The sequence below is a fragment of the Cynocephalus volans genome, chromosome 2, assembly GCF_027409185.1.
Source record: "Cynocephalus volans isolate mCynVol1 chromosome 2, mCynVol1.pri, whole genome shotgun sequence".
NCBI lineage: Eukaryota > Metazoa > Chordata > Mammalia > Dermoptera > Cynocephalidae > Cynocephalus > Cynocephalus volans.
In genome coordinates, this window is record NC_084461.1 from 32,437,180 (window position 1) to 32,464,553 (window position 27,374).

The 27,374-nt window shown below is 37.6% G+C and overlaps 1 protein-coding gene across 1 annotated transcript in view; it reads left to right on the forward strand.

Moving 5' to 3' along the window:
* The window catches only part of SPEF2 (sperm flagellar 2), a 191,094-nt gene that overhangs the window by 115,096 nt on the left and 48,624 nt on the right, over positions 1–27,374 (forward strand). Inside the window, exons 24-30 of the mRNA XM_063087801.1 lie at positions 2,270–2,407; positions 6,528–6,679; positions 10,202–10,382; positions 16,147–16,294; positions 18,148–18,276; positions 20,003–20,141; positions 22,932–23,161. Coding sequence (XP_062943871.1) covers positions 2,270–2,407; positions 6,528–6,679; positions 10,202–10,382; positions 16,147–16,294; positions 18,148–18,276; positions 20,003–20,141; positions 22,932–23,161 — 1,117 coding nt within the window. The remainder of the gene's footprint in view (positions 1–2,269; positions 2,408–6,527; positions 6,680–10,201; positions 10,383–16,146; positions 16,295–18,147; positions 18,277–20,002; positions 20,142–22,931; positions 23,162–27,374) is intronic.

Consider the following 27,374-nt stretch of genomic DNA (forward strand, 5'->3'; position numbering starts at 1 on the left):
TGGCAGTTTTGGGAATCCGTGCCAGGTCACCTGGCTTCCCATTATAGTACAAAATAACCATCTTTGTCCCCAAAGTGCTTTTGCCTTGAATTTGATTTTTACCTGATAATAAGACCATGAATCTAGTTTTATATTTAATTTGCATTTTCCTCATCTATTTTCACCTTTGACTTTTTTGTGTCATTTTGTTTTATGTGTCTCTAGTAAGCACCATGTAGGTTGAATTTGGTTTTTTGACCCAACAAAAATCTTTACAACTTTTGTAAAAGTGTAGATTTTTAATGATTTTGTCTGCATGATCTTCTCAGTTCATGATCTTCTCAGTTTCAAAAATTCAGGAGCTCTTCTTAAATAAAATCCATCTCTGATTATTCAGGAAGATTTAGCAATTCCCTAACTCTTGCTAAATAAAGTGTTAAAAACAGCCATGCTTCTCGGTAAGCCCATAATAAACACTAATCGTTTGAATCCATTTTATCCCTGGTAATATTCCTTGTTCTTAGAGTATTTCATTCCAGTCCTATGAGTTCATGGAGAGGTTCTTCTATTGAACTGTCCTCATTCTGCCCAGTAGAAAACTGAGCCACTGAGAAGATGTTACTTACAAAGTTTTCACAGTGAGTCAGTAGCAGGAAAAGAACTAGAATTAAGGTCTCTAGACTCCTGCTTTTGTACTTTTTCCTCTTCTCTGTCCTCTCCTATCTTTTAAAAATATATACATATTTGATAAGCATACATCTTTACTTATTCAATGCCTAACAGAGCATTTGTAGAAACACTGTGAAGATATCAAGATCAGCTCTAAAATAATGATGTATTGTTTTGACACTTAGTATGCGGCTATATGAATGGCTTGTGATATTTTCATGCAGCCTCTACAAGGTAACAAACCAGAATGCTAAAGTAAGAGTTAAAACACAAAGTGTTCCATAAACACAGCATCACGGAAATAAAACTCACTGTAGGCATTGGAATCAAACTGCTAGGTTTCAAATTCAAGGCTCTACCACATTGAAACAATGGGCAAGTACTCGAGTTGTCTCATCAGAAACCTACCTATTGTGGGGATTAGAAGATAATCAGTGCAAAGACTTAACATAATGCCCAACACATAGTACATGTTCAATTATTATTATTATTGTGAAAACTGTCAAGTTTTATTGAATTATGTATGTTTTATGCATAGAATATTTTATTAAACAAAAATGGTTTATTGCTATGAATAAGATTATAGTAATAGTTTTCATTAATTGAGGAATTATGTGCTAAACTCTGTGCTAAGTGCTTTATATACACGGGCTAATTTATTCTATATAACACATCCAAAGATAAGTGGTACTATGCCTACTTTACAGATAAAGGAACTGAGGCATAATATAGTGGTGCTTATTACTAAAGACCACAGGTTCAAATCCCGGATTTACCTCTTACTCATTGTGTGACCTTAGGAAAATAACTTCTTGGTGACTCAGTTTCTTCATCTGCAAAATGAAAATAATAGTAGCACCTACCTAAGTCTGTTGTGAGACATTAAATGAGTCAATACAAGCACAGAGTGATTTGTGTTCTGACACTCTGACACACATAGGAAGGGTATGTGGTAACCATTGTTATTTTTATTATATTTATATATAAATGCATAAATAATTTGTTATATTATATTTTAAATTATCACATTATAAATGTGTTATTATATATTATTATTTATAAATATATAAATATAATGTTACAAATTATTATATTTATATTTATCACCTTTGTGATTGTTCAGGATCCAGTAAGTGGCAGAACTGGGATCTTTAAAAGATTTTTTACTGCCAGCTCTTTAATAAAAAGCTTATTTTTGGACCATCCCAGTAAGCACAGACAACATTTTTTGGTGAATGATGTGTTCCACCACTGATAACAATTAACAAGTCTATGCCTTTGGTTTAAATACACCTGTATGTTTTTCCCACCGATAATACACCGTTTTCCCCCCAAAATACACTGAAAGTATGTTTACAACCATATTTTTTGAGGAAGCTTTAAAACACATAAAACGTAGCCATCCATGGCTAAAGTGGGAGACATGGGCTTATGATTTGGTGAGGTAGTCTTAGAAAGCAAGTGCCTGACAATCAATTAAATATTGATTGAATGAACAAATACAATACATTAGTGCATTAGGTCAAAAATTTCTTTAGGGACATTTTTAAGAGAAGCAACAGATTTTAGTTTTATTACCCTGAGGTAATTTGAGCTGAAATAATGCTTCTTTTCTGCTCAGGATTTGCGAGACCGCCTGTGGGACATTTGTGACGCCAGGAAGGAAGAGGCGGAGCAGGAGCGGCTAGGTATCATTAATGACAGCTGGTTACAGGACTCTCTTGGAATAACAATGAACCACTTCTTCTCACTAATGCAGGTAGGGGCAGCTGCTCACAATGACACAGACTCTTCTCTCCATGGGAGCATGCCTTGTGGAACAACTCCTTTGAGAATGTCAGGGCTCATTTTGCTCATAGCACTCTGCCCGATATGAACTCCAACCTGCCAAGGGAGTTAGCTGAAATAAATCATTTCGGTCTGGGTCAAAGACGCACCCAAACTGGAAACATCCCAAGCAACGACTCATCAGCTTTGCTTCCAGGTGGCCTAGATATGTGGGAAGGGACAGCAGAGATAGTGTCTGCAACTGAATCGTTCACCTGTCAGCGTCTCAAAGCAGACACTCAAAGGGGCTAGCCAAAGCTCAGGAAAGCAGCCCTGCCACAACGCATGGGTGACATTAGACCCAGCAGGCATTTGATTCTTGAAAATAAAAAATTTTCCGATACTGGATTGGGAAAAAAGTCTTCATTAGAACAACCCAATGAACTTATAATCACAGCCCTGTAAATAAAAAATCACACAGGGCAAGATAAGAGAGATCCTGATTTTATTCTGATATTATTGCCAGCAGTAAGGAAGAGAGCACAGACCAAGTCTTTGGATACTGGGCTCTGAAGGGCTGGAGAGTTTTTAAAAGCAGGAGTGGGTTGAAGGGCAGGGTGTCATAGTCCATCTATGTTTGGTAATTGGCCTTACCACGAGAGCAGGTTGTTATAAAGCAGGTCAGCTTCCTTGGTCCCCTCTCTTCGCACATGACTGCTTCCCCTCCTGTTTTCCACCATGAGTTCAAGCAGCACGAGGCCCTCACCAGATGGACTGCCTGATATTGGACTTCCCTACCTGCAGAACCATGAGCTAAATAAACCTCCCCCCCACCCACCCCATTAATTACCTAGTTTCAGGTATTTTGTTATAGCAACACAAAACAGACTAAGACACAGGAGAAAAGGCATGCAAATTTATTACATACATATGCATGGAGTCCCACAAAATATGAGACTCTAAGAAGAGCCAGATGTTTGAAGTTTCAATAATATTTTGAGCTACAGAAAGAAATACGGGCTTGGGACTTCTCTAGGGGAGGTGGTGACACAAGCTATGGGAGGGTGAGGGGAGGAACTGCACTGTGAACAAAGGTTGTCTTATTATTTAGATAAAGTCTCTCAGGTAACAGCACTCGGAAGAATGATGAATTCTGTCTGCGCGTTGTATGATACTTGTATCTCCTGTGATACCAGGGAGGGGGGGTTCACTCTTTCTGGAGGAACTTCCCTTAAACAGATAAGGGAAACTTCAGAGAAAGCTCTTCCCTGTGCAGGAGAAAAAGAGGGTTAAGATTCAGGGAAGCAGAAGAAGGTCAGAGAGACCTTGGTTCTGAGGCTGCTGCTTTAGTTTGAAGTACTCAGCATGTGAAAGCACCATACTTTGGAGTACCCTTTTCTAAGCTCTAACAATCATCAACATTTTTCAAATAGTTGAAAGCTTGCCTCATAGAATAGAAGAGAGCCTTATTCTACACTGATAGATAGGATCCTATGAAAACCAAGGGTGGAAATTATAGGAGATTAGGTTTCAGTTCAGTATATGAAGAAAGGGCCTAATGATTAGAACTGCCCATCAAATAATAGATTTTTGAGGCAATGACACTGTGTCCGGGAAGCTCAAAAGCAGAAGCTTGCACATGTTTGTGGGGGACGGGGGAAAATAACTTTAGATAAAGTCTTCAAGGGCTTGTGGTATTGGATAATGACAGCTAGATAAGTGTTTCCCAAAGTAGGTTCCATGGACTACTAGACCTATGAGATGTTTCGCAAAACAAGGATTCTGTGATCAAATGACTTTGGGAACTGCTACATATTCTACCCTTCCCTTTCCCTGTGAGATTGATAAGCATATTGACATATTTAGAAATCAAGATGTCCTGCAGTAAAGAAATCTTTTTGGTATGTTGACCCAGCATTCTGAAACTATTTGACCTTGGGAAATCTTTGTTTCATCCCCAGAAAGGTAGTCATTAACAACCTATAGGACAAGTTTTCTAGTAAATTCCAGAAAATGCTATTCTCAGTGCTTTCTACAATTCCTTTCAAATCTAAGATTTCGTGACAAAAAAATAAGAAAGTATTGCTTACTACTTATAAATATGGAGAAGAAACTTGATTGATTCTGCTTTTAGGGAATCTGGATATGGCATCTTATTCAGATTAACTATATAACGAATTAAATTATGATTCAAAATAAATTAATCTTTTATATAAAATAATCACTATAATAAGGTAAGCCTAGGGATATCAGCACTGTTCCAAATACCAGTTATATAAAATAGGCTTTACTAAACCTAATCATAATTAAAGAGATCAGCCCCCTAATTTAAAGAGGAAATAATGTCCTGATTTTTAGGTTCATTTACCAAATATTATAATGTTATGGTTTAAGGACTAATAATTTTTTATAACCTCTTCATACTTTTCTTCAGTTCTCCAAAGTCATTTGTCAGTATCCAGTATGTACAAATTGGTTTTACATTTGTATTCTATCCATTGTAAATGTGGTATTGTGCATGTTCCTGAGTATTATTTATAAGACTCGTTTTCTCTCTACTGTTTTACCAAACTTAAGCATGACAGGTGAAAATTGTCAAACTGTGAGTTTACTCCATATATAAATATTTTAAAACTCAATTTGGTTTCCTTGCAAGAAAAGGAAAAAATGTGTAGTTTTTCCAGTCATTTTGAAATGCTACTGTGAAAAATTACTTAAATGTATATTTATGCTTAAAATCCAAGGAGACTACTTAAAACATTTTCTATAATTTAAGACAATGTGAATGGTAATTTTATTTTACAACATAAATTCAAGTTAACAAAATGAATTTCTTCTTGTTTCAGTCATTTAGGTAGAATTTAATAATGCAGAGAACAACTTTTCAGAAGCAATTTTGCTTACCCTTTTCTATATCAAAGCAGAGTCAAACTGTTACTGTCTTTTGTTGTAGACTACAATGCAATTGCAGGCATTTATTCGCTCTAAACCATGAATATGGTAGTACAAGACTATTTCTCAATGTTTTATGAAATAATAGCAACATAATTGCTTGATAAATTGCAGGGATCCCTTTATAAATGTCCTTGGGTTAGGTTCAGCTAAAGACTTTGAACACTAAGTCGGTTTTGTTCTTTTTTAAAAAAGATGTTTTCTATAACTAACTAAATATGGAACATATCTGCATAAGAGCTTCAGCTTTTAGGCCCTCAGGTACTAGTTTAAGCAGCTCAAATAACTAAAGCAAAGTCTGGAAGTCATGTTTACACAACCAAAGAGAAGCACAGATATACTATATGGTCTAATACCTAATGGGAGAATGGGTTGGAAAACTCACGGTCTACATCTGTGGCATTGGTACTGTGCAGGGTCTTGTGTTTATACCACAAAGGGAAAAGACCTATGCTGACAGGGAGTCACTACATACAAATAACTGATGCTCCCCTTGCCACCAACTTCTCTGCACTGCTGCATTTTTCTCAAGGTGCTTACTGGCAACACCAGCAGAGGGGTTTAGCTGTAAGCAGTGGAGGAATTGTCTTCCTACAATAACATATGGAGCAAGAAAGGAAACTGAAAAGAGAGCTACTCATTATCACTTTACGTTACCATTTGGCATTTGTCCACAATTAAGTTAAATTTCCCTAGAGGACCAGAACTAGAGTCTTATTTTTTCATATTTGTATCTATATTTTGGATTTGTGGTCTATAGTATTTTTGATATCTCCCATGTCAACCTGTGACAAAGAAGACATTCAAATGTTTGTTAATGTATTAGATGATTGGATCCAAGACACAGGAAGAATACCTAATGTCAAAATAATGAATTGTATACACTATTGCAGATATCATACATACTGTAACTTTTGTCATATCAAGAGGCATAGAAATGTCAGATGGCTGTGCTCAATAGAGTATAAAGCCACTACTTATCTTTAATTTTTGTGAAAATTTTATGTATACACTTATAGCCACTATTTTTTTCTCAATTTTTAGAAAACTAATTTCAGCCTACATGTTTTAAGAATAGTGCTTACAGAGTCTTACTTGGGAAATATGTGTAGATCAGCTTGTTCTTTGTTGGATATTAACATTCACATTTGCTATTAAAGGCAGAACTGAACCGTTTCCAAGATACAAAGAGACTCCTTCAAGATTATTACAGGGCAATGGAACGCAAAATCCCAATAGAAGACAATAAGAGACTTACTCGAATCCCGTTGGTTCAACTGGATAGTACAGACCTTTCAGAAAACCAGCTTAGGTAAGGTAGGCTATGATATTACATGGTAAATTTTTTTAAATACAAAGCTTTGTGATTTTAAATTAATTACCACTAATAATTATCTGCAAACCTAAAATCCAAAAAGCTATAAGAACTGAACATTTTTCTAATGTCAGAGTGTCATTGACTTAGGATTATTAATGTGCATTATTTATCCAATTTATAATGAATGTTTACTCATTTTGCTGCAGAGACAGAACATATTTTATTATGCTTCCACAGTCTCCACTGGAGGTATTAAGGAATGTATGGTATAGATAAATTTTGAATTCTGAAGCACTCTTGGCTCCAAGGGATCCTGGTAAAGGATTGTGAACCTCCGTCACTTTTATGGAAATACTCAAACAGCTCTGTGTGTGTGTTGGGGGGGGTCACATTATATAAATGAAAATGAGAGGGTTATGAGTCTTATTTTACAGGTGAGGAAACTGAAAAATGGCAAAGACTCAGTAGTATGTGATTATGATCTCATGAGACTGAAAAACTTCTTACTAGTCTAACATCAGATTCCTACCAGCGAGAAAATGAACTTGGTGGCAAGGTGGAAAAAGTATATATTTTTGGCCAAAGAAATACTGTGCAATATAAAAATTTGTAAATAATTGTTTTTATAGAGCCAGTGGGTGAGGACAGGGAAAGGGAAAGATCCCAAACCCCAAGAAGCAATGAACAGGTAGAAAATATCTTCAAGAAATTGGAGGTGGGAGTGATGGTAATTCCTATGATATGATTTTCAACTATAAAACATTAAAAGAGAGCTCAAAGTAAGAATGAAAATAGTTAAAGCAATTAAAAATAGAATTCAAAATCCTTAAAAGTTAAATAAACTAAAAATAAATTAACAAAATATAATAAAGAATTAAAATAATATTTTCTCATGACCAGTAAGCATGCCATGAGAAAACGAAAAGCTTAGATATGAAGAAGGGAAGAAAGAAGAAGTTAGATTTTAAAAATAATATATAGGCACTGAATATTAAATTTAATTCTCCAACGATATGAGCTATGTAGTTTATATTAAAAGTAGTGTACTTTTTTTTACAACTTTGCTCGGTTACTGCAGGTGTCAGAAGTTGCTCAAACTAAATGTAGAGTAGTAAATATATTTGGACAGATCAAATAAATATAAATATATTTTCAAGTAATCAAGTAAATGTATTTGGACAGTCAGACAGATCTGGTTTGAATCCTGGGTCTGTCACTTACTAGTTATATGTAAACAAGTTAAGGCAATTTATTTGTCTGGTCAAGTCAGTCCTACTCTCTTAAGCCTTGGTTTCCTTATCTGTAAAGTAGGGTTGCTGTGAAGATTACTGGAAATAAACTCTACAAAGCATTTGGTACTGTGTCTGGGAATCAGAAAGCTTGAGATCTAGTCCTAATAACTCTCAATAAATGGTGACTATTACTTACATGCAATATTTTAATTGTGAGTATTGCATGTTTTTGCTGTTTATTTTACTCTCCCTTGTTCCAAAAAGGATTTCAGATGGCCTGAACACAACAGGGTCAGGCAGTGATCCGAGACTCATTTCCTCTCTCTGTAGGCTTCTTCCATCTAGTTCCATCATAGACTTGTCAGGTCCATGTGTACACAAGAATACCCAAGAGAAATGTGTGTATTTCTTGATTCAAATGCAAGAGAAATGTTCAGCAAGCTGCTAATAGAGAACTTTGAAATTAAAAAACAATAAAAAATTTCAAAATCAATGTGAACCATCTAGACCATCAAAGAGGCCAAGTTTCAGTGTCTAGAGGGGCAGTGCATTCTGTTCTTAGCACAAAATAGCAAGGCAGGCATAATAGGGAAGCTATTAATGTTGGTTAGTGGAATAAAACCAGCAAAAGAACAGCCAGTTCTTATTTTCTGCAAAACAACTCTGCTCCAATCTCAACCTCAAATCACTGCTATGGCTATCTACTGGAACCATCAGTCAATCAATACATCAACCAACCCACCACAGTCAACCACAGTCTCTGAAACATATGCAGAAAAACAAGCACAGTGTTAAGAATTTTCACATAGCTTGTCTACTTTATTCCTCCCAACAACCCTATAACAATGAGAACAAGAATAATAGCATAGCATTATTACTCATAATAATGGTAATAACTAACAATTAGTTGATAATAACTAGTTAATAATAATAGGAATATTATTATATATGTTTTATTCCAGGAGGAACTGAGCTTCAGAAAGTCAAGTGACATGCCCAAGTTCATATCTACTGACTGTGGCCGAACTAGCTAGACCAGAGTTTTTTTTCCAGTAAATGAATTCTAAACCCAAATCCTTTTTCTAAATATGTCAACACTGCTGTCCTCCTAAGCAAGGTGTTGGGAAATACATGTTGCACTATATTAAACATTTAGAGATGATCACACAAGCTTTACTACCTTAGCTTATTGGACACATGAATCACAGCCAGACCAGAGGCACTGTGATTTAGCCTTATTTGATTATTAAAATATAATTTAATTTGTGGGTGAGTACTGGATCCTCAATACATTGCCTTCATAGGCACAGTACACTGTCAGAATTTCAAGCACTAAAAGAGTCAGAGTGCCAAGTTGAAGAAATCTTGTCTAAGGCTCCAAAGATCAAACTAGTTGTTGCTAGAGTTCATAATCATCTTTCTGAATCACTGCTCTGTTCTGCAGCAACTTGAGTGTACAAAACCAAATGCTTGTTCCTATTATTGATCCTGACTCTCTTTCTCAATTTCAACAAAAGCATCTTCAGAGCTACTCTCTCCAAATTCCTTCCCCAAGCTGAGAGCCCAAGGTGGATCCCAATGACAATAAGCATTCTACCTTGTGAATCTCTCCCTGCTTCTGTCAACCTTTGAGATCCTGGGATCTTTCCGGGATAGAGTATTCCTGGGGGCAGCTCTAAAATGTCTACACAGGGGCAGCAATCTGATTGAAAGAAGTGGGAGAGAGAGCTTAACTGTGTTCCCATAGCACTTTACAAAGCAAAGAGAAAACCTTCACACCGTCCACATTCAAGAGAGGAAGGACACCTGGAGTTCTACCCTACCTACCACCAAAATCTTGTAGCCTCTATATGACAGCCCCTTTCAGAACTAACATTAGTCATATCCTGCTATTTCACTGTCCACCTTAAGATGCCAAATGATGCTTGTCATCTTAAAGAAGAGACACCCAGTTCTGTTTGGTTTGCTTTTTCATGACTGATCTATCCCTCATCGAAGTGTATGCCCTGGATAAATTTTAAAATCGCATTTCTCCATAATTGCCATAATTATGTTTCATTGTTGTTTGTTTTGAGTTTCTTCTTATTAACAAGACTTTCTAGACCACAAACATTTGAATATAGTCTTATAATCTTCTCTCCATTGAAAGAATTCTTTCAGGAAAACTTTGAAAACTGAGATTAAAGCAAGACAACAAAACTAACAAAGTAACATGGTCGCAAAAATAGAATTCTGTTAAATAAAACCTTTATGTGTCTTTTGTTTGTTTGTTTGTTTTCCAAAGGATTCCTCTAGTTCCTCGAAGATCTATTTCTCCAGAAACAGTTACGCTCAAACCAAAAACAGGAGCAACACTAAAGGGCAAGATCGATTCCTCACTAGAAAACATAGAGTCAAACTTTGAGGCAGATGAGAAGCTGGTAATGGAAACCTGGCAGCAAGCTTCTTTAGCAATATCTCAGATGGTAAGCAGTGCCAAGGTTAGTAATATGCTATAAGTAGAAAATTTATACAATATTCTCAAGCACTGTGTAAATTTATGCCTTTAAGACTTTTCTGGGCTGAGCCCGTGGCGCACTCGGTAGCGCGCTGCGTCTAACAGCGCGGCGACGCTCCCGCCGCAGGTTTGGATCCTATATAGGAATGACCGGTGCACTCCCTGGCTGAGCGCCGGTCACGGAAAAAAAAAAAAAAAAAAAAAAAAAAAAGACTTTTCTTTCCCCCCTGAAAGAAATAGGAAGTAAAATGATTCAGTCAACAAATATTTCAGAACATGACAGCAGTAAACCAACACTTAGATTATTTCTGTGCTGGGCCAGAATTCCAAGTACAAAGCCTAAAGGGCCAGTCAATGAGGCAGGTCCAGTATAAGACAATAGGGAGGCATGGGACTGGGACCAAGCAGAAATCACATCCCTGCCTACAGGAGCATGCGCTACTCCACCCTGGCCAACTTGGCCATTTAAGAATAAGGCCCAGCATGGCCAGATTTTCCAATTTTCTAAGAAAAGCCAAAAATTCAGATTTTTATGTGAAACTATTGATTTTAACATGTAAAAAATGAAATCAAATTCTTAAAAATACTCTATAGAGCCAAACAAAACACATATCTGACCTACAGGCCTCTAGTTTGCAACCTCTTGTCTAGGCATTTTTTCTAAGTCACCTATGGGGTAAGTATTATTATCCTCTTTACAGTGGAGAACTAAGGTTCAGAAAGCATGAGATACTTGCCCAAGGTCTCCCAGCAGTTCAGTGTTGAAATGAAATTTGAACCTAGGTCTATATAACTTCAAAATTTTTATCCTTTCCGCTCAAATCAAATGGGAAAAGAAAAGCATACAGACACTTTAATGCAAGTGAAGGCGCCACACCATACAGAAGGCATCCACAAGGTTTGACTTAGATGACCCACCGCATTCCCTCATCAGCCAGGTCCTGGGTCCGCCAGAATGGTTTCTGTTTTCGTTCTGTGCCAAGCCCTCTTTGAGTTTTCCTGAAATACCTCATTCAAACATAAAAGAAGAAGGATTTTTTCATGCCACTACAACCAATTTTGGGGAATGCATGCCCGATATTAAATGAACAACGGACACCTAAATCCTGGGCTTCGGTTCTACTCAAACACTAGACCTCATCCTGGAAAACTCAGTGTTTGCTGAGGATGGACTGTTTGCATGGGCTAAGCTCCCCTTCTTAGCTTCCTCATTTGGCTGACTTTCAGCTCCTCACCAACCCAGCAGGCCTCTCCTTTCACTCTCGCTAGTGTCCTGGTTTGAGAGATAGGTCATATTGCCACCCTGTCCTAGCCATCGAATGGGGGAACTCTGTCTCTTCCCAACCAGAAGGGCTGGGCACTGCAGAGGCTGGCTCTGCACATCAGGCCACAGAAAAACCTTGTGTCTCGACAACAGGGATGAACCTGGAGGACAGTATGCTAAGTGAAATAAGTCAGGCACAAAAAGACGAAAACTGCATGATCACACCTGTATGTGGAATCTAAAAAAGTCAGGGGTTGGGCGGGAGCAGTGGGATGATGAAAAGGGAGATATTGGTCAAAGGGTATGAAGTTTCATTTAGACAACAGGAATAAGTTTCAGGGCTCTACTCCACAGACGGTGACTATAGTTAATAATAATGTATTGAATATTTCAAAATATACTAAAAGAGTATACTGTAAGAGTAGATTGCAAAAGAGCAGATTGTAAATGTTCTCTCCACAGAAAAAATGAAAAGAAAGTGAGGCGATGGATAATGCCAGCTAGCTTAATTTAATCATTCTACACTGTATGCATATGTCAAAACATCACATTGTACCCCATAAATCTATACAATTATTATTTATAAATTAAAATACAAAATATATTTTTTTAGAAAAAACTTTGTCTCAGGACTTGTCCCTGCAGTTAGAAATACCGAACCTTTTGCAATAAGTCCAACTGGTCCTGGAGAGGCCCAGGGCATTTATAAAAGTAGCCCCAAGAAATGAGAGCTGAGAGAAGAATCCCAAAGAAAGAAACAAAACACACACACTGTGGAGGCAGTAGCAACATAAGGCTGAAAACTTTAAAATCTCAATAAAGTAACTGGTGAGGAAATTGGGGCCCATCAGGGTTTATTTATTTATTCAGGTGCTTACTATGTCCAAGCCTGATATTATTTTGGGGGAGAACACGGTGAGGGGATGGGAGGAGAAAGAAGGGGATTGGTAGAGATGAATAGAAAGAGGAACTACGTGCAGTCTCTGCTCTCAAAGACCCTTATAGTCCTGTGGGTGAGACAGACCAGTCAGTTCCTGCCTTCTCCAAATTCCTGCTGCACTTCACGCCCCATGGCTCAGCATGTAACTGTCCCCACCTGTTCCACAAGTGTGAAGTCTCCACCCACCCTCTAACTGGGCTTCAATGCTAAGCTTCAACTCCTTTCACTCCAGAGATAAGCCAGGCCTCCTTCTTTGTATTCTCTGTAGCTCTGAGCACCTGTGCTATGCTCATAGCACACAGGGGATGCCCAATAAATGCTTATTAATCAATGGGCTTTCTTTTAAATTAATCATATTCCGCAGAAAGCACCTTGTAGCTTCTTGAATATCAACAGAACTTTGGAGGGACACAGAAAGGTTTCAGAGAGCAAGCCAGTGGTTTTTTTTTTTTTTTTTTTTTTTCTTTTTTACCACATAACCTTTAAATAAAAATGAATTTCAGGCTATATACTGTCCTTTCAAATTCTTAGTAAAGCTGAAAGCAGATTTGTTAACACTCCTCCCTAAATTGTAAGCAATTTATTTTTTAATCTGTTCTTGCAAAGCATAGTAAGTTAGCAATTTCCTTTAAAATTGGATTTTTCTCCTTTGTAAACAACCTTGTGATGATGATGATGATGATGATGATGATGATGATAATGATGATAATTATATGCATAATTATGCAACATAATTATGCAACATAATTATCTGCATTTTTCCAGTCCGCTTTCCTCAAAGACCTCTGGGTCTTTCAAAAATTAACATAATTCACAACACATTCAGCTATCTAGCTTGCAAGGCTGGAAAGAACTTTAGACATAATGCCTTGACATTGTGAGTGTTAAACATGACTTGTTTCTTTGAAATCATTGCATACCTGCTAATTAGAAGGAAGTTTTGCTTAAAATTAACATAGTCTGCTAAATGGATAGCTGTTGGTAAAACTGCTGTGCAGAAAAAAGCCTGCTTTAAAGTGCTTTCATTTTAATTGCACTAATCTCACCTAGTACTGTTTGCCTCACAACAATTTACTGAATCACATCTATCTCATTTGGAACTCAAAATTCCCTTAAGGACATGTGACATCAAAGTCATAAAAGCCTATTAGAAACATATAAAAGAAAGATCTAAATATAGTTATTAGTAATATTAATTACTAAACAGTCCTTCTTCCTATGAGGTTTTAAAAAGTCCACAGGGAAAGTGGTACAATTTTAAATAAATTTCTTAACATAATGATCTATTATATTTACAGTTTCTAAAACACTTTCATGTATGTTATTTCATTAGATCTTTTCAACCATTCGAGAAAGGAAAGATAGGCAGAATATCTCCCATATTACAGATAAGGGATTGAAGATTCAGAGAGGTTAAACGATTTTCCTAAAATCACACAGCTTAATCAAGAGGTGTAGCCAGTGCTCTTTGTGCAGTATGAGCCTCTTTTTCTGAGAATGTAATATTTTTAAATGTCATTGCCCCAGGTAATTTTAATGGATTCATTACACTTGTAGATTATGTTTATGTAGCTCAATTAACAATTAGAACAATTTGTATATTTATTTTCTAGAGCTCCTACACCTGGTGTCCCACTCTCTGGTGCTTGTACTCAATGTGGTCTTTACGGTGATCATCATGGTCACTACCATCACCGTTAATATTAACATCAGCGTCATCAGTGTAGCAGCAGTATCTTAAGACTGTATTGAGGGCTTAGTGTTATGGTAGATGTGGTCATGATGCTAAGTGTGCGGTATATAAAAAATTTTAGGATCTGGTTAACTATGCAGGCAGAAAACTAACACGATAAAAATTACAAGTAATAACCTAGTTACCAAGAGCCAAATGATTGGGAGAGACAATAACTGCTACAAGAATTGGAAGACCCTATGATCACACAAGGTTAGGGCTTCAGGAAAGAGACAACTAACTGGTCAGGAATCAAGGAATGAGTTAGTAATGAAGACTTAAAGAAAATCTAGGATTAAAGCAAATAGAAGGAAAGAGGAGCATATTTTAGGAAGGAAAATGGCATTAGCCAAGGCATTGAAATTGGTAATGCACACAGAAAATGCAATAACCAATCTCCAGCAGTTTAGGAGAGGGTTTGATGGATTGGTACCTACCAGCATACGGAGGGCTGAGCCTCTAAGCTTCCACATCAGGGGTCTGGGATTCTATGGTGGCGACTGGATGACGTCCATCACACTCTCCCATTCTCCTCGTGGGTCAATAATGAGAGATCATTTCTGTATTCTTAAAAGCATCATATGCCTTTTTAAAAAAAAAAAATCTAATAACTATTTTCTTTTATATAGATCATTTTGCCCTTTTTAATTTAATGTAGTTGTAGATATATTTGGCTATAAATCTATCATCTTGTTATGTGTTTTCCATTTGTATTGCTTGTCTTGAATATTTTTCTGTCCTTTCTTTTCTCTATTGGATTGAATATTTTAAATTATTTTATTATTTTTTTCCTTATGTTAGCTTGGAAGTAACACACACTAATTCACTTAATGGTTACCCTAGGAATTACACTGTGAATTACTCAGTTAATAAAAGTCTGTGGCCTGAAGTGCAGAGCCAGCCTCTGCAGCGCCCAGCCCTCCTGGATGGGAAAGGACAGAGCTTCCCCATTCTGCAGCTAGGACGGAGGGAAGTACAATTGATCTCTCAACCCAGAACACTGACAAGAATGAAAGGAGAGGCTTGCTGGGATGGTGAGAAGCTGAAAGTCAGCCGAGTGAGGAAGTTCAGAAGGGTGAAGTTAGCCCCCAAGACAGGCCATCCCCACAAACACCGAGTTTTTCAGGGTAAGGTCCAGCATTCAAGTAGAATGGAAGCCCAGGATTCAGGTGTCCACGACAATTAACAACAGGCATGCATTCCCAAAAATTGGTTGGGGGGGGCATGAAAAAAGCTTTCTCATTTTATGTATACAATGCAGATGTACACAGAGTACGTAAGCAAATACACTTCTGTAGTATTAAAATTGCATGAGAGGGGATGCAATAAGAAGAAAATTTCAAAAAAATCTGTAGGGAGTCAGTTGTGGAAAAAAAAGTTAAGAAACACTGTTTAAGAAAATGTCCTTGATTAGAGACTAAGAAATAACAGGAACTTAGAAGAATAGCAGGTGTTAAATCCATGGATTCTGAGATTAAAAGGAAAGGAAGTTTTTCATAACCATGGTGTCACAGTCTGGAGGTGGCCATGAGGAAACACAGGGATGCTTTGCAGGTGGGACTAAAGAAAGTGAGCAGTCCCCACACAGATGGCTGCAGAGAAGCCATGTCCTGGGACAGGGCCAGGTTTCCATGTAAGTAAACTATCGCAGTGTGGATTTTGTAAAGACTGAGTACATGGTCATTGTTCTTTGCAGTGGAAGGAGGTTTCAATGGAATCTAGTGATGACTGAACCCAAGTAGTTATCATATTTTATGCATGTTGCACTAACTGAAATATGACTGTTATATGACAAGGTGGCAGCTGAAATTCACCAGAGAGTCATGGAAGAAGAAAAAGAAAACCAGCCAGCAGACCTCAAAGAAAAATCTCCTCAGATGGCTGCAAATAAAAAGGTACCCCCACCACCACCGAAGAAAAAAAAGGAAGGCAACAAAACAAAAGGTATTCGTGGTTTGGGCACGCAGAACCCTAGATGCTTAACCTCTCCTTGGTAGAAAACAGGCATTTAACCAGGCACATTACACTCTAAGACACTAGAATACTGTTCATTAGGTTTAAACTAGAGACTCCGGCTTCTTTGAGATGTGGCGTTAGTTGGCAAATCGTACTGCGTACCTGTCCCACCTAACTTGTTTATCCAAATAGCCAGATGTATCCAGGTTTACCCAAAATAAACCTCAAAGACAGTTTTGAAAATATTTAAAGAACTTCCAATCTGAAAAGTCTGTGCAAAGTGTTTGACACCTGGTGCAGTAACCAAGAGAAGTTTAAAAACTATACGTACGTAAGTTTAATTCAAGCAAGTCCTTCTCTTCTGGAGGCCTCTTGCCTAAATCTCTGCCTCAGAGGCATGACAGGAAATTAAGAGGAAAGAAAACTCAGGTTGGGAAAGACGTACAGTTAAACTTGGGGTAGCTCTGGTGCAAACAATACCCTCCCCTCTGAATGTTTCCTCTTATACATTTCGAGGTAAACCTGAGGCAAGTGAGGAGGAAGGGGAAGCACATGAGCTAAAGTCACTCCATTCGTCAATTGCTCGTGACATGTTCATAAGTCACCTGCCACATGAAACATTCCACATTGGGTGCCAAGGACACAATAGTGAATTAAAAATAAAAACCAAAATCAAAACCATGGTTCCTGCCCTGACTGAGCTGTAGTCTAGCAGCAGAAACAGACATTTGACCAATCATTGTTTGTTGATAAGGGTGGTACAGGTACTTTGAGAACGAGGTCACCTCACTTCATCTGAGGACACAGGGGACTCCAGATGAAGTCCATTTAAGCAGCCATGAGTAGGAGTTTAGGGAAGGCACTGGAGCTGGAGGAGGGGGAGGTTGGTGGACCCTGAAGCAAAGAGGAGAGTAGCACCTCAGCAAAGAGCGCAGCACGCTAGTCCATCTCAGAGGGTAAAAGTAAAAGAAATGCGCAGCACTGGAAGGAAATGCTTCTATTTATTTTAATGAGTTAGCTGGTTGAGTTCAATCCCTTAATTTTAAGTATGATAAAACAGAAATCCAGAAAGATTAACTCTCCTTCATCTGCAACGTATATAATCATCTATCATTGCAGCAAACATATCTAATTGCTGTTTCTTCATTTACACTTACATCTTCTTCACAAGATTTGAACCCCTTGAGATCAGACCCTCAAGAAAGATTTTTGAACTAAACAGAATTGTGTAAACTGGGCCTGCAACTAGAATCACGGCCATCTCCCAGGAGTAAATGCTCACACAAATACTGACAAATTCTTATTTTTGAATTCTCATATGTAACCACTGAAATGTTTGTAATTAAGTACCGATTAAGCGATAATTAAACAGGTTACAGATTCTTGACCATCACCCACATTTCAGCCATATCTCCTTGAGGTTATTCTCTGGTCTGTTCTTAGTGAAGACTGGGAAACACTTTTCTACTATGAACCATCCTTTATGAAGTGGTCGCTAATGGCATCTACAGTATGTTGGGGGTTTATGCATTTCTGTCCCCAAATTCTGAATTTCACCAACTTTGGAGTCTGTGGCCATCTCTGCACTTGCTACACACCTCATTTTTGATGATGCTACACACATGGGGTGTTTTTATGAGTCCAGCCCAGATACCACATGGAGAATTCTCAAGGGAGGGCTATCAATATTTCATCGCTCACACTGGGAGGACCACCCTCGTCTCCAAATCACTGGAGGTTTACGGCTCTACAAATTTTGCTTTGCACTCATTTCGCCCAAGTACCATGTGCCTACGCTTGTATGTAGATAGTTTACCCAGCATGTTGCATTGCCTTTCTAGGTAGATCACCACCTCTAGCAGAAGCCGCTTCTGTAATAGTAACAGACGAGGAAATCGCCGAAATCGAAAGGAAAAACGAACTGAGGCTCAAAATAAAGGAGGAACATCTTGCTGCCCTGCAGTTTGAAGGTAGCAATAGGAAGCAACTGAGACGTGTTTTTCAGTAGAAAGTAGACCAGTAGGCACACTGCACACAGCTAGCTCTTCACTTGTCTCAGGCTGGGTCTATGAGAGCACAAAGCAAACCAAGTCCATAGTACAGGATTCAGTTGATTGCTCTCATTTGACCCTATGAGGACCAGATTTGACTGTTATAAGAAGGTACTCCAGAAAGTCTGTGGGAAAATAGAATTAAAAGATAACGTGAATCTTTCCATGAACTCTTCTCTCCCCACCCCCCTCCATCCTACTACCACGTGCTTTTATAATCCGCACAGTAAAATCTGGAGTACGTTGAACCCAGGGAGACCTGTTTGATCATTAAAGTCAGGACACATGCTTCTCCCCCACTACCTGTCCCCACATCTGATTTCAGTGGTTTTCTGTGTGTATACTTCATCTTTCAGTTCATTCAGTATATGATCCTTAGTGTACTGACAAAATTCATTCATTCATATAGTAAATGTTTAATTGAGTTTCTGCTGTGTGCCAAGTCCTGCAGTAATTATTAGAGAGACACACACATGTATGCACAAACAAAAAGTAAAACCCAATCTAGAGGAAGAGAAATGCAAACAATCACTTATGCTGTGATACTGGGATAAGCATACAAGAAAAAGGGGACCCGGGGGGAGTCAAGAAAGACCTCCCAGAGGAATGAGTGCTTGAGCTGAACTGGAAAGATATGGAAAATTTTGCCCAGGGGACAAATTGGGGCAAGAATGGAGAGGAGACATACGTGCCAAGGCAGAGAAAGGGGTAAGTAGCATAGTTGGTGACCTGCAGTGAGTAGCTCAGGACTATGAGGCATATTCTGGGAAGGAGTGTACAGGATTCCACGAGCTTTTCTCTCCCCACCTGCCTTCATCCTACTATCACCTGCTTTTATAATCCCCACAGTAAAATTCATGGCATATTCTTGGGGATGAGGAGGCCAGACCATGGAGGGTCATGTAGGTCCTGTCAAGAAAGTTAGATTTGCCCTATGGCAACTGGGAGCTAGTGAAAAATTCTGAGCAGAAGAGCGATTATGATCACATCTGCATGTGAGACGGATTACTCTGTATAGTGTGGAGGTAGATATGGATTTGAGGTAGGGAAAAGAAGTTAGAAAAAGCAGGACTGAAGCTACTGCAATAGTTTAGGTGAGAACCAATAGTGCCCAAACTAGGCCGGTGGCAATGGTAAAAGCAAAGAAGAGAGTTTGGAAAGATATTTTGGAGTAAACCCTGCAGTCCTTAATATGTGCCAGGAACAGCAACAGGCTCAGAAACACATAGGTTTTGTCCTAGTTACAGCAGCGCTGAGAAATACAATGGCATCGTCACCCTCTGGTTTCTAAAGTAAGGAAATAAACAAGAAACTGTTCCTCTCTCCATTTTTGAAATAGAGAAAACACATAAATCTATGTGTATTTTCTCATTCCATTTATCATAGAGTATAGTGCTACAAAGTGCAATAAGTACAAAGGTCAATTATAATTTTGGTTTAGATAATTTCTCAAATGACTCTACCACACATTACATTTTGCTTCTCAATGAGTTGGATAATATATTACCTTATCTATAATGGTATGTTAACTGAGCTCCTAAAGCTTCAAAAATTGAAGCATGATTGGCTTAAAAGTGAATTCAATTTATCAGAAAATACATGTACATAAATAAATTTAAAAATCCTTATTTTCCTTTTTAAATAGAGATAGCCACACAGTTTCGACTTGAACTGATAAAGACAAAAACATTGGCTGTCCTCGAAGATTTAGTAACAAAGGTGGTCAATGTATACAAACTTATGGAAAAATGGCTTGGTGAGAAGTATTTGAATGAAATGGCCAGGTAAAGTACTGCATGGCTTTTTAAAAATACACTTCATTAATTCCTGAGTGCCAAAATTGACAAAGATTCTTAAGGTGTATACAATTTTAAATTACATTTTCTGGGCCGACCCCGTGGCACACTCGGGAGAGTGCGGCGCTGGGAGCGCTGCGCGGCTCCCGCCACGGGTTCGGATCCTATATAGGACTGGCCGGTGTGCTCACTGGCTGAGCGCAGTGCGAGTGACACCACACCGAGGGTTGCGATCCCCTTACCGGTCACAAAAATGACAAATAAAAAATAAATAAATAAATAAATAAATTACATTTTCAAATATAAATTTTGACTTTTGAGGAAATCACATGTATAAACACATGCAGTGAGCTTTGCTATTACATTTGTATTGACTCTTTTTAAACAGTAAATCACGTATCAAAGTGTCCTATTGCAATATCCAGTTTTGCATGTTATACACTGCTCAATGAGAACCTTTGTTTACAAGATAATAGGTAGTTTTTAAATATTTTTCAGAAGTAAGATAATGCTTCATATCTTTCTAATGCCAGACTTCCTATTAGTCAGAGCCAAGTAATGGGATATAAAGAAATCATTCACTGGAACGTTTTACCAGTTAGGCTGATTGCTTCCCTTGTAAGGGTAATACCCATTTCTACCTTTCTGTTGAGAGCCAAAGGCTTTGCAGACTTTCATTGTTAGTGTAAGACAGTGAGTTCTCCCCAAAAAGGTATAAAGAGTCAGCTCAGCAGAGTAGAAATAGCTAGCTCTCATCTGAGCGTCAGGAGACCTTATTTTCCAGGAGACCAGGAGTCTCACATCGCCTACAAATTAGTAGCATGCCTGATTGTGTTAGTCCTCGTTGGCCTCATCTGTAAAAGGAAACACTGTGGCCAGGCTATTTCAGAGGTTTCTACTAGATCCATATTCTGTGATGCACTACAGTTTGCAATAAACATTTATTGAAAATTCAGAAGTTGCTCTGTAAATAGGATTCAAATGGCTAGTATTATCAGAAGCAATAATTGTCATCTAAAAAAGTTGCTATGGTTTGTTTTCTCTGGTCCTTGTCCCGTAAGGAAAGTTCTGCAGTAAAATCTTTCCTTGTTTAGAACTACTGCTCCATAGTAAAACAAAACAAAATAAAATACAAGCACATACATATCTCAGTCTGGTAACCTTACTGCAGTAATGCTTAAAATAATTTTACTACTGGATAGCCAGGTCAGTTACTCATCAGCACCACAGAGCAGTAATATTCAGTTCTGTTCTCGAAAGCATATCTTCTTCGTTCTTAGGATTCATGGCTCCCATTCATGGCCCTAAGTGTAAATGCATATTATTTTTATCAGATTACTCATATTTCTCAGATTTGTACTGTGTATATATCTGCCCTCTGAATCTACAGATGCTGTCATGTATTGTGGCCACAAGAAGTTAAAACCTAGGGATGTAATACCAAAAAGAAAAAGCGCTGTCAGGTCCCTTTTTCCCCGTCCCATTGCTGAGATCACTCTTAGTAACCTTCCACTAGGTGGCGCACACCTGTTTTGATACAGTGGCTGTGGCTGGGCCTCCGTCTATCTACATTTGGAGTCCGTCTTGTATCCTCTATAACATCCGATGCCCTTCTCCTGTGTCCCCCAGCACATGAACACCCTAAAGCATAAACTAATTAGCTATTACATACTACATGGACACTCGCAAAGACAGCATTCACATTCTGGAGCTGAATTTAAGGACATCTTTTGAAAGACAGCAACTAATATTGTTTTTAAAATTTTCAGTATATGGTATATTTGGTGTTCCTGAACTATATAAAAGAAGATGAAATATGCATTTTCCTGTGATGTTCACTCTTTCACCGTAAGATATAAACACGATCTTTTCTTCAATACAGTGATATTGAACTTTTCATTCTGGCCTTTAAAATGGCCTTTAACTGAGCCATTAACTACAACTGCATCCCCAGAGCAGTTTAAACCCATGCCCTTTGTGATTTCACAATAATAACCATGAGGCAGGGAGTGATGTGTTAATGGCTCCATTCATTGCAAAGATAAGTAAATGCAGAGAGCTTAGATGACTTACCCCAGGACCCACAGCTAGAAAATGTCCTAGAATGAGAACTCAGCTCCCAGTCCTCTTCCCACTGCACCACAGTGGTTCCTCCCTGTTGCTGCTTATAGCCACACGATCTAGCCAGAAGATGATCTTCTATCTTTGTGAACATAGCAAAGCAACTTTAATGGGTTGTATGCATCAGAGGCTATTCTGACAACTGTGCCTTAGATAACATCCAACTCCTTGACATAAAGTTAGACTAAAGCCATTCTTCTAGAAATACATTATCAGATTTGATTTACTTTATAGTTTATCCTGATTCCAAATAAATGTATTAGTCTAACAGTCATATTTTACATGGTATTTTACCATAACTTTATTCTGGTTTATACTTAGAATGAAATATAACCCTTGACATAATCTTGTTTATATAGTGAAATAAATTCCAATACTAACAAAAACCATATTTAATGACTCTTTTCTGTTAAGCTTTGTATAAAATGTGTAACTATTAGCTATGTAATAACCATGTATTTTGTCTTTAATCTGCACGTATGTATACCGTATCTTTTTACAACATAAGTTTGAGGAAAATTGAAATTTTTAAACATGTAGATTTAATTGTTTAACTTGGCTGTATAATGTGTTCATTTCTGTTTGTCTTATAAGCAAACACTATTAATCTAATAGTATCTTTAATGGTCATAATCTTATTTATTTTACCACTTTCAGTGTAGAAAAATTAACTGAGGTAGCTCGCTATCATATTGAAACATCCTCAAAAATTCAGAATGAACTTTATTTAAGCCAAGAAGACTTCTTCATTAATGGCGATATAAAAGTCTTCCCAGATTCTCCCCCACCAATACGTCCTCCACCTGTAGAAAAGGAAGAAAATGGCACCCTGACCATTGAACAGCTTGACAGTCTTCGAGATCAGTTCTTAGATATGGCACCTAAAGGTAGGAAAAATAATTCTTATGAAAAGAGAGTAAAAATGGGTAAAGACCAACCAGGATGACAATCACTTGCCTATAAGTAAAATCAGCTCTATGGGATTGCATGGCACTGCAGCAAGCCCTTACTTTGTTTTAGTTTATCAGATATTTGATTCATACAACACAGACATGAATTAAACAAGCAAGAGAATCACAGTGATTAATATTTGAATGGCGTGCTGATCCTCATTCCTGGTAATTCTCCGCTCATAGACTATGAGCAGAACCAAATAAGCTGTTAACATGTATTTGCTTAGTTGACTAATTAATTTGTGCACGTGTATATGTACATGTTATTTTCTGCACACAAATTATTTAATTCCTTCACATTTTATCGTGATAGCTCTATCGCATCTGCACAGGCCTTTTTTATCCAGGTTCTTTCTACTTTCAGATATTCTTCAGTGAGTTCCATCAATCGATATCATAAATAATTCAGACAGATCATGTGGGATTATCATCTCCATTTTATAGTCTGGACATAGACTGTCAAAGTGGCTGAGCAATTTGCCTGTGGTCATATATCATTTAGAAGTCTGTAGATTCAAATTTCTTGCCCCTTCTCACTGAACTAAGTTGTCTCTCGTAAACAGGTTTATTTTATCTTTCAACATATTCTACTTATTGGGAAATCATTACGTTTCCCTAGAGAATAGTGAACTGACTTTGAACTAGCATAATTTCATTTTTAGAAAATATTCAATATTTCCAGAAGTCCATGTCAAATATTATTGGTAAAAACAGCATTACTTTAAGTCTAAAGGTTTCCTCGCCAAGCCAAATCAAGCCCAATGGGTTAAATAGGTTTGTGTGTGTGCACGCGCGTGTGTGTGCACATGTGTGCATGTGTGTGCCTGGGTGAACTCCTGTGCTGGCATGGGTCAGCTTGAGCAGGCTTCACACCTCCACAGTATAAAAGCACACACTGCAGCTGTGGATGGACACTGGCTCAGATTGGCAGCATTTGGGAACAAAAGAAATGTGGCCATCAGCAAGAACAAAAAAAATCCCAACTGTATACAGCCAGCCCATGAAATCCCTTCAGTCCCTCAGTCAGGCGGAGTTCATCTTCTCCATTGTGTGATCTTCACAATGACCTTTTATTACATATCCCCCTCTTCAGTGTTGCTTTTGCTCTTCATTTTATCTATGCTATTTTTCACACGTAAAATAAAAAGACACATGTAAAAAGATTCTAAACATGAAATATGATTTGCTTTAATCCTACACTGTGGGGACTGGAAGGAAATCACCTAATTAGTAGGTAAAAACTGGAAGTATTTGGGAGTATTTGAGTAAGTGTGAGTGGATTTTGAAAATTATTAACCACTCATAAATGGTTCCTTTTCAGAAGGGACCCTAGTATTCATGATGCTAAGGGTAATACATTCTTGGATCCAGCCTCAAAACCAGAGCTCACGTTTCAGCTAAAAGTTTAAAAATAAATAACATACAGCAGTTATAACTTGACACATGTATATCTTAGCAGATTAACTCTAGAAACCCTTGGGACAAAAAGATGTCAACAGATACAATTATCTGTTTTCAGAATATGGTAGAATAAGGAGGGAGGGAGCAGAAAGGAAGGAAGGGAAACAGATACATTAAAAAACAAACAAAAAAAGAAAGCAGAAGTAAAGAGAAAACCGTTTGCCCTAGGGAGCAAGGGAGTTTAGGGTGTAATCTGAAAAGCAAGCAAAAAAGAAGAAAATATAAACTATTTGAGTTCTTTCTGGGACAGAATATGAAATTTATAAAAGTGCTCAAGAATGCAAAACAAAGGAGAATCAGCATGCAGTGAGGGTGGGCAGAGAAAACTTTGTGGAGCCAAACCTTGGAGGGAGAAATTACAGAGAATAAAGAGTGATTTGGTGGCAAGGATACAGAGGATACTTGAAGTCACGGAAACGGCCACTAGAAAACCTATAGATATGAGGCATGAGTACAAGAGTATGGATGTTAGGGGACCGGTCAGGAGACTGCATGAACTGCAGGCAAATGCAAGGGGAGCCTTGCTCTGTCTGAAGAAGCACCTCCACCCATCCACGCTGGAGAACTAACACAAATGTAAGAATAACAGCTTTAATTACCACGGAATTTACAAAGCTGTGTAATACTGTGAGATTTGGGGATTCTGATGATTTAAAGTGAGTTGTGGTCTACGAGCAAGCAGTTTAAACCCTTTTCTTTATTAGCTCAACTACATCATTTGAAAGAATAGATGTTGCTGATGTTGCTTTTTAGGCATATGTAAAATACTTATCACAGTGTCAGATATTTTATCAGTAAAAGAACTGTTCACTCTTTTCATTTTTGCTATTATTATTATAAAGGGAAGGTAACAGTAATAGCATTCCACTTTCTGCACCCTAGAGTCACAGCATTGGAGGTTCTTTACTGACACCCTTGCAGTCAGGATCCAAACTTTGACATTGCCCTCCCTGAGGAAGTCCGACAGTTACCACTCACCCCTTGTCCCCATTTCTCCTGCTCCATAAAATATTCTCTGGCTTTAGTCTTTCCTCCTTAGTTTTGCAATTGTTGTTGCCTGCCTTAAATGATACACACCCATCCATGTTTTAAATAAAAACTTTTACTGTATTCCTTCCAAGAACTGGAAAACAGTCTTCTATGATACCTTCCATTGTATTTACCCTAGAACTGTACAATTTTGAAAGCAAATCATAGTTGAAGTGAAAAAGCTTTGAAAGTATGGAGAACCTGGGTGAATATGGTACATTTCTAAATGGGTGATCCTGCAGAACTTTCTGCTTGAACGTGAATGTTGCTTTTATTTCTAAGCCATACTAAGCATGCTCAGGAATGCAAAGCAAAGGAGAATCAGTATGCAGTGAGGTTGCTCAGGGAAAATTTTGTGGAGCAAAACCTTGCAGGAAGAAGCATGAACATTTTCTTGTACTATTTTATATATGCCCATGCAATCTATGATACCTAATATGCAACTTTCAAGTCGACTAAAATATATTAAAATATGATGAACAGATGGATTTTTTTCCTTGGGAAAAAGCATACGTATTTGCATATGATAGTCATTATGTTAGCAGGCCCACACTAAGATTTTTTAAGCAAATTTACAAGGAGTGTTGATGTTATTAAATTACAGTTTGCAATTTTTAATTATGCTACACAAATACAATTACTGAGAGAAATGGGTAATCTCGATTAAAACAAGTGACTGAATAAATATTTGTGAGTAGCTAGCATCAGGAAATAAATGGAAAGAACTAAGGCTTAAGGAGTTTTCTGCTGAGTACTGGCTAATCTACTTGAAAACAAATGTCTTCATTATGATAGCCCTTCCTTAAAGGTAATGTAAAATTGAAAATGCATCATTACTGTAATTCTTATGGTCAGCACTCCTTTTCTGGTCAAATTCTGCCACTTGTTTTTATTCTAAATCCCCTTTGGTAAAGATAGTGCTTAGACAAAAATACCATTTGTTCATATGATTGTCACAAGTATGTCAGAAAAAAAAAATGACCTTATGCATGATAATCAAATAAAATGAAACAATTGATAGTGGTTGCATTTTTGCCACCCAGCAAAGATCCATACCTCAGAATCGTAGGAGTAGCTTGAGTAAGCAACAGGCATGAATCAGCAAGCCATTCTTTTCATTGACTGTCCCAGGAAGCATTCCCATGAGCATACTCCCAGCACAGAGTGAGGTTTGGTGAATGTTTTCTGAAATACAATAGCCTATTTAGCATGGTCTGTATGTGTCATCCTATACTATCATTTTCCAAATGTTAATTCACTTCTTACCCTCCTCAGCCTATGATGGGATGGCTGGAGTTAGGCAGCTCTGACTGTCATATGATCTTGGATAAGTCATTTTATCTCTCTCTTCCTCACTTTCCTCATCTGTAAAATAGAGATAATAAAGATACTTATTTCACGGGGTTGTTATAAGGATTAAAATAATAAATATACATGAAGTGTTTAGAAAGGGTATATAGCACATAGAATGTGCAATTTAAGTATAATATAAGCCATTATGATTTAATTATATAATTACAGAAATGCCACATTAGTATGTAATACATGACATTATACAAAATTAATGCAAAATATTCTTTATTAATGAATTAATTTTTAATCAACATCTATTGATTGTATATACTTATGGGGTAGAGAGTTATATTACAGTACATGT